Source organism: Ipomoea nil, unplaced genomic scaffold (genome assembly GCF_001879475.1).
Source record: "Ipomoea nil cultivar Tokyo-kokei standard unplaced genomic scaffold, Asagao_1.1 scaffold3100, whole genome shotgun sequence".
NCBI classification, from domain to species: Eukaryota; Viridiplantae; Streptophyta; class Magnoliopsida; order Solanales; family Convolvulaceae; genus Ipomoea; species Ipomoea nil.
The window spans coordinates 1,446,841-1,458,551 of record NW_017619528.1 but is presented as its reverse complement, the minus strand read 5'-3'; the positions used below and the strand labels follow the sequence as shown (position 1 = coordinate 1,458,551).

The window sequence follows — 11,711 nt, the reverse complement described above, 5'->3', positions numbered from 1 at the left end:
TATATGGCTTTCTTTAGGCATAATAGATAACTATAACAATTTAATTTTTCTAGGAATAATTTTCGAAAATTCTTTTGGCAACATACAAAAATATTTTAAGGGTGAACTAAATAATTTCCTCAAAATTATATTATTGCCTAAAATTACCGGGTGTCACAGTTGGGGAGGATGTAACTCGTTTTATAACAGGTGCGTTGAATTCATGTGTCCTCCCGGAGGGATTGAATGATACAAATATAGTGCTAATCCCTAAGAAAACACTACCTGAGACAGTAGCAGATATGAGGCCAATTGCGTTAAGCAATGTTGTTTACAGGATTATGGCGAAGATGATTGCGAATAGAATGAAGCCACTGATGGGAGGAATAATCTCAGAATCCTAGAGTGCTTTCATTCCGGGCCGTTTGATTACAGATAATATATTGGTAGCTGCGGAAGTGGGACACTATTTGCATAGGAAACAGTGTGGTAGTGCGGGGTGGAGTGCGTTAAAACTGGACATGTCAAAAGCTTATGACAGAATGGAATGGCCTTTCCTGAAGAAGATGATGACTGTTATGGGCTTTGATGACCACTGGATCTGCCTTATTATGCTGTGTGTTACCACAGTAAGATATTCGATTATGATAAATGGGGAGGTGGGTGGAAGTGTGACCCCGACTCGTGGGCTGAGATAGGGAGATCCTCTTTCTCCTTATTTATTTATTATTTGTGCGGAGGGACTTTCAATGTTATTACAGAGAGCACATATGGATGGGGCTATACATGGATGTAGGGTGGCTAGAGGGGCACCACCGGTCTCACACTTATTTTTTGCAGATGACAGTCTGTTATTTTTCAAAGCAAATATCCAGGACGCAGCTGTTATTAAGCAGTGCCTGGTTAGATATGAGAAATTGTCTGGCCAAATGGTGAACTATAATAAATCAAATATTTGCTTTAGTAGAAATACCCAGATGGCGCAGAAGCAGCAGGTGGCGTGGTGTTTGGGGGTGGAACTGGCATCCAATTTTGGGAAATATTTGGGGCTCCCTTCCTTTATAGGAAGAAATAAAAGGGCTGTATTTGCATATATTGAGGATAAAATCAGGCAGCGAATTGGATCATGGAACAAAAAGTTACTCTCACAGGCTGGGAAGGAAGTACTCTTAAAAAGTGTGGCTCAGTCTATGCCTACATTTTCTATGAGTGTTTTTTTGTTGCCTGAATCAGTGTGTTTGTCTATACAACGTACTATGAATAAATATTGGTGGGGGACAGGAGCAGATCGTGGAATACATTGGAAGGCTTGGGATAAATTATGCATCCCTAAGAAATATGGAGGATTAGGTTTTAAGGACCTTCGTGCGTTTAATTTGGCCATGCTGGGGAAACAGGCATGGAGATTTCTTACAGAACCTACCACTTTAGTAGCAATGATCTATAAGGCTCGATATTATCCAACGACTACTTTTATTGATGCTACTATAGGAAATAGTCCGAGCCACTGCTGGCGGAGTATTATGGCCACCCATGATCTAGTCTGTGTCGGGGTGCGCAGAAGGATTGGAAACGGTAGGGATACATTGATATGGGGACATCCTTGGTTGTCTGATGATCTTAGTCCGTTGGTTCAAACACACATGCCTGAAGAGTTAAGACAAGCACTAGTGAGTGGCCTTGTAGATCACGATACGGGTACCTGGGATCCACATATTCTCAATGATTTATTTATTCCTGAGGATGTGAGCCGAATCTCAAGAATACCAATAAGCCCAGATTATGATGACACTTGGTATTGGAAGGGGGACACACGAGGAATATACACGGTTAAGAATGCCTATAGGCGTATTATGGGGGACTATTCTGATGACCCAGGTGCTTTTGATAAATGGGTTACATTATAGAAATTAAGAGTGCCACCTAAATGGAAAACCTTTTTATGGAGAGCTGTGTCTGGCATACTACCCACCACTGATAATTTAATTGTTAAACGAGTGGAGGTGGATCCTATATGTCCCATGTGTGGCAATACACAAGAAAATATTATGCATGCGCTGATTTTATGTGATTATTCTAAACTGGTTTGGAATATTTCGGGATTACCTGTTACGAATATTCAAACTAATTTTTTCCAATCATGGTTCATAGGCATGATGGACTCGTTGTTAGAGGGGCAAGTACACCAGGCAGTTGGGATCCTCTACTACTTATGGCTAGCAAGGAATTCGGCGTTATGGGAGAGAGCCTTGCCACGGCCTACGGCTACAGTGAAGAAGGCGGTGCTGACCGAGGAGGCCTTCACCAGGCTGAGACGTGGGACGACACAGCCGAATGCTACGGTGAGGCCGGAAACCGAACCGTATGGGCTCAAGTGCTATTTCGATGCAGGCTACAGACAACACACGGGAGAAGCAACGTACGGAGTTGTGTTACTCAATCACGAGGATGTTTTTATGGCAGCCTCGGCGGGGACACTACATGGTGCCTTTTCACCCATTATGGCAGAAGCCCTAGCATGCAAGGAAGCCCTATCGTGGCTTAAAGGGCGCGATATACAGAGGGTTGATCTAATCACTGATTGCATGGAGTTGCATAACATGATAACATCAAGAAGTACCGGAACACGATCGTATGTTGGGGTCATTGCGGACCAGTGTAGGACAATTATGTCATTATTTAATTACTGTTCTTTACATTATATTTCCAGAACTGCTAATATGCATTCTCATACACTAGCTTCGTTAGCTTTCGATCAGGAACATCCTATGTACTGGGATGTAATCCCACCTGACTCTATTACTATGTTCGTTCATTAATATACCAAAATATTTGGCTTTCAAAAAAAACAATAATAACCCCCTTAAACTAAGCAGCAACAACAACAAAACTAAAGCTCACCATCGACACTGTCTTCTTCTTCGTGCTACTAAAGCCGCGGGTGGAACCACGGTAGGTTCCACCACCCGTCACTCCTCCTTTGCTTGCTGCCACGCCAGAGAGAGACGCTGGAGGGAGGGAAGGTCGTCGCCGCCGTGGTCCGAAGCTCCGCCTTCGCCGACGAGAAGCTTCGTACGCCGTCCGTCGAACCCGCCAAAGCTACAACTGGCCGGAGCTTCCACCGCCACTCTACTCTTGCTAGAACACAAAGGGGTCGCCAGAGACGCTACTACCACTGCTTCTTCGCAGGAGCTCTTCCCGGGCTGTCACCGCCGCATGCTTGGACTGCCGGTTCATCAAATGCCATCGCTTCCTTGATTAATCCAAGATGCTACCGAGGGAGAACGAGCGAGAGGAAGGCTGAAGGTGGGGATGCTCTGTCCGATGCTCTGCCCACCGCCGTTGGATAGACTCCGGTTGGTCGCCGGCGGTCGCGAAGGAAAGGGAGAAACGAAATGGTGTGTTTGGTAGGTGAGGTGAAAAGACGAAGGATTTGAGGGTGTTGTTGGCTGAAGGTGAAGAGACGAAGAAGAAGAAGTTGCAGTTTCATCACATACACATACATACATCATAGATGAATTGGGTTGCTACTTACCAAAGTGGGTTGGTTATTTTAGGAAGGTTGGGTTGGGCTAGAATTAAATTAAGTCTTTGGGGTTCATCTTGGTTCAAGACTCCATATAAAATAATTATACTTGGGCTTAGCAATGAACTCACAATATAACACATACTTATATATATATTATAAGGGCTTGGTGTAGATGATGGGTCCAAGATTACTCACTCATAGGTTACACATATATTTGGGCTCAAGAACAATTACTGGTTTTTAGGAATTAAAACCATTTTGGGCTCGGAAAGTTTGGGTACAAAAATATTGGTTCACAATACTAAATAGACTCGAACCCATTTTAAATTAAAATAACTATATAAATATTTTTAGGAAAATATTTACTATCGGGACTATAATTTATTTTTAGAAAAATACGGGGTGTTACATCCTCACCCCCTTAAAAGAAGCTTCGTCCCCGAAGCTCGAAAATCATTTTGGGGATAAGAGTGTCACAAAAATATGGTAATATATAGAGAAAATGTTTTACAGGCAAATATATATACTATATATATACACTAGGTTTTGAAAAAGATTTGGTTCGGAAGGTTAGAAAGGATGAAGGGTTAAAGTTTTAAACTCAGGGCATGATGGTTCGAAAGGAAAATGAAAGTTTTAGGTTTCAATCTTGAGGACAACGTTAATTAGGATAAGGATAAAGTCATCTAAGTTGCAACTTAGGAAATAAGGTTGCTACCTTGCACAGAATCGTTTGAAGTGAGGGATCAAGAACGAGGTTTGAAAGGATTGAAAGGATTTCCTAACGAAAGGGTACTAGGTTTAGGTTCAAGGATAGCGTTGATTAATAGGGAAATCAAGATTTTCAAGGTTACAACTTAGGAAAACGAGGTTGTCACCTTGTACAAAATCAAATTAAGAAGGAAACAAGAATGAGGCTCGAAGGGATAGGAAGAATTTCTCGGAAAGAGACGTTTGGTTTGACAAGAAGAGAAGAGAAAGATGGCTTAAAGAGGGTTAAGGATTCTCGACTTCAGGCAACTTCGATGACTTGACGCTTCGATCGCTGCACCACTGACGAACTACAGGTTCCCTACCTAGATTCTGACACGTTCTAATGCTAAGATCTTTATCAGACCCTCTTCATAAGCTGAGATCACAAACATCTTCACCCCTAAACCCTTCTTCAAACACTGGTTTCTTCCACATCTTTGTTACAACCGAGCAAAACTCACACGGAGCAGGCAACTGTGAGTTGACTTGTTTCCCTTATCGGTCTTCATCATTGCGTCCGAACGAAACCCTTGGCAAACTTCCTTGATCTTCTTAGAGATTCGGCTTGTTGTCCTTTCTAGCTAACTCAAGATCGATCGAAACACTGACCACCTCTTTCCTCTTTCTTTAAGCGCACCCGGTTGTCTGTTCTTGCCATCCCAAGACTTCGGTGATATACAAACCAAACTTCCTTCTTTATTGCACCTGAAGATCATCGAGGTGTAAGAACCCACGTATTCCTTATACCTTCCTTAGCATCGTGACCGTTTGCACTCTAAATCTCACAAAACCCTGTAAGGAGTCCTTTGAATGCTTGACAATAACCACCACTGAAAAGGGAAACTTGATCCATCATTAGAGCACAATCCACGGCCTTCGTAAATCCATAGCACAAGTTTCTAACTTGCCTTCTTGATCTGTATGATTCTTTCCCGTTAACCACCTAAAGCTGGTTAGATCTTAGAGCTCACTGCAACCTTAAGCCAAATGCAATCAGTAGAAATTTTTCGTAATCTGAAGTCTTTACCAAAGTCAACAGTCCGGGAACAATCCATTCGGCCTTCAGCCGACTTCCGAACCTTAGTCCGGGAATCACCCAATTGGTCTGTAACCAAAATGGGGGATCATGCAACACATAACACATAGGAGCACGTAATAGCATATTGGGAGGGGAAAGATATATAAATAAACTTACGTGTGGTCATTCACATACTAAGAATAGTCCTAAGGGTTCATACAACTTCCACCTAGGTCGACGGGTTACCAATTCCACTTGCATTAATTCCTAAGACTCATTTATCCTACGAATGGTACCCGAAATATCAAACTAGACTCAAGCACGACAAACGAGGTCCGTTGGGACACCATGGGGAAGCGGGGAACATCAAACGGGGAAGCTAAAGACCCGGGGTGGGGTACGGACCAGCGGGTAGCCGGTGGGTGGGGGTCACCCGCCGGCTGCCCGTCGGAGATCACTGCCCGGCTGCGGGTTGTCGACGGGCGGACGCCTGCCCGCTGCCAGGCGGTGATCTTTGGGCAGTGGGTAGGTGGCGGGTACTCCTACCCCCACCTACCCCCCACTGACTCTTTCATCACAAATTCGTCCCTGGATCCTTTGTGGAACCCGAAACCATGCTTAGACACTTTTAAACGCAATTAACGACACCACGTAGTCATTAATGGATCAAAAACAAGAATCATGTATAACTCATCCTATCACGACTTCTAAACATAAACAACACCCAAACATGCGAATTCCCACCCAATATATATTAAGAAAATTACAATACAAATTCCCAATCCATCCTAGGGCTCTAATCCCAACCAAATCAACAAAATCATATTTTATCTTTAACATCAATAAATATCAAGATTTGTCAAGGATTATCACATCAATATCAAGAACTTCTTTTCAACATAAAGATCATCAAGATTATCAAGAATGCACATAGATCATCTTATCAATCATCAAGAACATAACACAATTAACATAGAAGAATTTATCAAGACACAAGAATATAGAGGGGGGCTAAAGAAGGAGATTATAGCGAAGAAAATAGGTTTTGTTGAGACATGGGTTACCTCTTAGCCTTAATTAATTTCCTTGGCTATGAAGGGTTTTTCTTTAAGATTTCTCCTTTCTTGATTTCTCCTAAGGGAATTCTTGGAACTTCTTGTGTGGTGAGAGATTATTTGTGGTGTGAGTTCTATGTGCCTCTTATGTCCCTATTTATATATCTAAGAGTCCTATTTAGGATCTAAATGGTATGGACTTAGCTAATCCATTTTCTATAGGACTAAAGGTTGGATTTAGGGATAACGGCCCATGGGCTTATGGTGGACTCTTCCTAATTAATTAATGAAATTTAATTCTTTTCTTGGGTAAAGGTTTAAATAATTAATCGGTTTAGGGGCCGTAACACGGGGTGTTACAACTTGTGTTAATCATAGTTGTTGTTGGACTGTGATCCATTCCTTGATTGAGTATGGTTTCATATCTTTGTCGTGATCCGTTGATTGATTCCTGTTGTGTTGTGGTGTGTGTGGCTGTACCTGGATTGCACGATTAATGGTATGGGACATTAGTCACCGAGGTACGGCAGTGGTCCTCGTGGTGGCCATGGCGCGATTATGGAGTTTGTGACCTGAGTGATGGGTTCACGTATTTCTTGGGTGGCATGTGTTGCCGTGTGTGTGATCGGTACCTTGTGTACTATGAATCGGTGGTCTTGTTGGTGGTTGTTAGTGGGGGACGACGGTTCCAGGAGGGAAAAGATTGGACTCAGAAGTACAGGGGTCCTGGAGGTAAAGGTTGCAACAAGCTATAAGGTTGGGGGTAGCCATAAGGTTGGAACCTGGCCTAAGGAAGGCATCTCAATTCGTGATGGGTGATGTCACGATGGCTTGTGTAGCCGTTGTTGTATATTTCTCTATTTGTGACGTGTGTTGTAACAAAGGCAATGTGTTGCCAATGGTTGTGTCCTTATTCTCTTGTGTTATGCTTGTCGGGTGTTAATCTACTGTGTGATGATAGATTATGCCTTGAGCCGTTCTCGTGAGTCGTTATTACTTCTTGTGGTCTTGGGATGTGTTCCCTTATCTTTATTATGAGTGCAGAGAGTCTTGTGTCTGACTTATATCTTGGCTTTGAAATTGATATATACTATATCCGGTTTTGCAAATGATTTTGTATACGTATAAACTATCTACATATGATATTTCACATCTATTGTTGGCTTACCAGCATCATTTGCTGACCGGGCGTCGCCCCATATATATTTGTGTTATTTCAGGTGTTGAGTAGATGAGAGCGCGGTCTAGAGGCAGTTAGTGTAGACCCCTTTCCCTTGGGATGGTTTGGGCCTGCGTGCCTTTGATTAGACTCTAGACTTTATGTTGTTGACTTTTCTTTTGGGATTGATAGATTATGTTGCAGATGTTTATGCCTGTGCATTCACCGTTTTGTGAGCGTGGCAAAACACTCTACGTTTTCCATCTATTTCTTGCTTAAGTCTTCCACGGTGTATGCTTTTAGGGTTAGAATTATCTGCATGTTTAAGGTTTAATTTGGTATGGAAATCGGGGGTGTTACAGTTGGTATCAGAGCCTAGGTTTGAGCCTAGGATGATAGAGTCTAGACTCCTAAGTGGCTAAGTGTGGTTTGAGACCTTAAGGTGACCATAAGAATCTAATTTTTAAGGACTTAGGACTTTTAGGACGCGCGGCGAGGTAGTGAGTCTTTTTATCATTTCTCTGTTGTGTTGTCTGTGCTTTGTTTTCCTGTTAGCTTTGGTTCTCTCTGGTTGAGGTACCAGGTAAGGGTGCGGGCCCTAAGTCTTTCCCGTTATCGTGCTGTTGCTGTAGAAGTCAGGGATGGCACCATCGAGACGTCGTGCAGGATCTTCAAAAGCAGCCACCAATGAACAGTTAGCTCAAAGCCTTCATCAACTAACGCGGATCACCCAGACGCTGAGCAACGCCCTCCTCAACATCAATCACCCTCTTCAAAATGGGAATCGTGACATAGTATGCCAAGTCGCAAGCCTCCGTTCCCCGATCTTCGCCGGTGAAGAAGATCCTGCTGTGTTGGACGAGTGGATCCGGATGTTTGACAAGATCTTCGAAGCTGTGGTTTGCCCGGAGGATCGCCAAGTGGAGTTAGCTACGTCCTACCTTCGGCCAGAAGCGGACTCATGGTGGATGCTTGAAAGGCCAACTTGTAGACAAGATCCGAAGTCCAGTTGGGAAAACCTGAAGTTTAAGTTACGTGAGCGGTTCTGTCCTGCTCATGTTAAGGAGGCCTATTGTAACACCCCGGGATTTTTAAAACTTTTAAAGACAATACAATAAAGGTAAATAGTTATAAATCCCAAAATACGTTTTTAAGAACACGGGGTGTTATGCCACACCTGAGCTAGAGAACTCAGGTGCACAGGCTAAGTTCTAACAGTCTCAGTCAGTATCAATACAAATCATGGCACACAGGCCGAAAGGGAAAAACTATCTAATCTACGCCTCGACCTCTAGCGCGCTCTAGTGATCTACTCGTCCGTGCCTGAAAGCCAAATATATCTGTTCAGCGAGAGATGCTGGTAACCCACTCCAACGCGTTGAAATATAATACATATAGAGATATATATAGATATACCAAAACCATTTTGAACATGAAGATATACCCTACGAACTATAGCTTTTAAGACAGGGATAGACTCGACACATAGAGCTAAGCACAAACAGCAGTTATAGCAAGCATGTATAGTTCACAACAGGCAAGGTAGATAAGGCTGAGCATAATCAATAATCATAACCCAACATAAACAATCCCTAATGTAAATCCCGTCATCCCATCCCCAAGATACTCAAAATCACAACTCATCCCTATCTCATTACATAAGCACACTTTGTTGGCGCCACAGGACCAATCGCATGCCCATACATGAGGGTCAGCGCATATAGCTCTGACACGGCCCCGCAGCACCCTGCCCCGTCTCACAATACGGAGGGGTCGATCGCAACCGACCGATGAACCGCAGCTTATCATAGTTTGATCGCAACCAAACAGTGGACCGCAGCCCAAGAGTATGTCATCTGACCGCAGCCAGGAAATGAATCGCAGCTCATGTAGAATGGTGGACCGCAGCCCTATATAATATTTAGATACCTAACGATCGCAACCGGCCTGGTTAACAGTCAGTATGGTTCTCAACCCATCCGACTGCCCGTATAATCCATTTGATCGCAACCAAACGGTGGACCACAGCCCTATATAATATTTATATACCTGACCGATCGCAACCGGCCTAGTTAACAGGTAGTATGGTTCTCAACCCATCCAACTGGGGTATCATGCACACATAACACATAGCAAGCACATGCAACCCACATTAATACATTGGGAAGGGGGAGGAAACATATAACAAAACCTATGCGTGATCCTTCACATACTAAGAATACTCCTAAGGGGTTCATACTTCTTTTACCTAGGTCAACGGGATACCAATTCAACTAGCATGCAATATATAAGACTCGTACAACCTACGAATGGTACCCGAAATATCAAACTAGACATGGGCACGATAGACGGAGTCCGTTGGGACGCCACGGCGGTCGGGGGAACATCAAACGGGGAAGCCAAAATCCCAAGCTGGGGTATTTTCCAGCGGGTAGCCGGTGGGTGAGGGTTCACCCGCCGGCTGCCTGCCGGTGGTGAGACTCCGGGCAGCTGTCCGCCCGCCGGCTGCCCGCTGTCGGCGTTGCCCAACTAGACCGTGGGTAGGTGGCGGGTCCCCTACCCCCACCTACCCCCCACTGACTCTTCTTCACAAATAAACGCCCCGGGAACCACCGTGGAACCCGGAACCATGCTTAGACACTTTCAAACGCAATTGATAACACACGTAGACAATTAACGGATCAAAATCAAGAAACATATGGCACATAACCTATCATGCTTTTCTAAACATAATCAACACCCAAACATACAAATTCCCACCCAATCTACCAAGAATAATACCATACGAATTCCACGATTTAACTTAGGGTTCTAATTATTTTTAAATCAACAAGATCACAATTCATCTTATAATATCAAGATTCGGTAGGAATATCATATAAACATCAAGAACATCATATAATCATCAAGAACATCAAGAACACCATATAATCATCAAGAACCTCTTATCGTCAAGATCACCTATGGAATCATAACACCAATTATCAAGATCATTATAACGAATCATCAACACACAAGAATATGGGGGAAATCCTAAGAGGGGAATCATAGCTATGAAAATAGGTTTTGTTGAGACATGGGTTACCTTTTAGCCTTAATTAATTCCTTGGCTATGAAGGGTCTTTCTTGAAGCTTTCTTCTTTCTTGATTTCTCCTAGGGGAATTCTTGGAACTTCTTGTGTGGTGAGGGATTATTGTGGTGGGGGTTCTAGGTGCCTCCTATATCCCTATTTATATATTTAAGACTCCTAATTAGGGCCTGAATGGTATGGGTTTACTAATTCTATTCCTTATAGGACTAAGGGCTTGTTTTACGGATAAGGGTCCATGGTCCATAGTGGACCATATTAATTAATTAAAGAGAATCCTAATCATAATCTGAATAGTAAAAGGTTTACTTTCTTTATTCCTAGTAGGCTTAAGACTCTAATTTAGGCAAGGGTCCACGGTTCATGGTGGGCCTTTATTAATTAATTGAAGGGAAACCTAACCGAATTAAATCATATTTAATTATTATTAACGGGATTAATTAAATAATTAATCCGGGATTGAAGGCCGTAACACGGGGTGTTACACCTATCTTTGTGCAGCTGACCCCTACTGAGTTCAGCAAGTTCATAAAGGAATCCGGGAGATCCGTAAGAGGAAGCTTGATGGAAGTGTTACACATGTGGTTAAGAGTTTGAAGGTTGCTAGTGCTGAATCAACAAGAAGTTTTCAAAGAGATGGCTCTAAGGGAAGTAAGGCTCTCCAGCTAATCGGGAAGATCAAGGCTAAGGGAAGGCGCTCCGTTTGCAAGAAGTGTGGAAGTGATCACCCCGGCGTGGACTGTCATGGGAAGCCGATAGAATGCTTTGCTTGTGGTAAGAAAGGTCACCGGTCCTTTGAGTGCAGGGCTAAGAAGAGGACTTCAGCGGACACAAAATTAGTTGGTAGTGTGGGACCCAGGTCGAGAAGAAAGTCTTGAAGTGGAAGCAACAATGGACTAAGTGGAAGTAGCATCCAGGACCTGTGTACGAAGTCGGGACCTCGGCAAGGCAAGATCCGCAGTCGTGAGACAGATGCAAGTGGGAACCGTTGAAGTAAGCTCTTGTACCCTTTTTGCTGCACCTCCCTTTGTCTTTGTGCCCTTCCTTGCGTGTTAGCTTCAGGTGTTGTCTTGTTCGAGAGTCACCATTGACCCTCTGTAATCTTTTCTTGTCCCTAGACAAATCCAAT

The 11,711-nt window shown here is 43.4% G+C and overlaps 2 protein-coding genes across 2 annotated transcripts; both read left to right on the top strand.

The window, feature by feature from the left end:
- The first annotated feature begins 749 nt into the window (after window positions 1–749).
- On the top strand, window positions 750–3,329 carry LOC109166487. The gene is made up of 4 exons (XM_019315437.1): window positions 750–1,857; window positions 2,131–2,611; window positions 2,690–2,759; window positions 2,979–3,329. The coding sequence occupies exons 1-4, from the start codon at window positions 750–752 to the stop codon at window positions 3,327–3,329; spliced, it is 2,010 nt and encodes a 669-aa protein (XP_019170982.1).
- Window positions 3,330–8,134: 4,805 nt separating this feature from the next.
- On the top strand, window positions 8,135–11,460 carry LOC109166485. Its single transcript, XM_019315436.1, has 2 exons — window positions 8,135–8,551; window positions 11,104–11,460. The coding sequence occupies exons 1-2, from the start codon at window positions 8,135–8,137 to the stop codon at window positions 11,458–11,460; spliced, it is 774 nt and encodes a 257-aa protein (XP_019170981.1).
- Window positions 11,461–11,711: the final 251 nt, after the last annotated feature.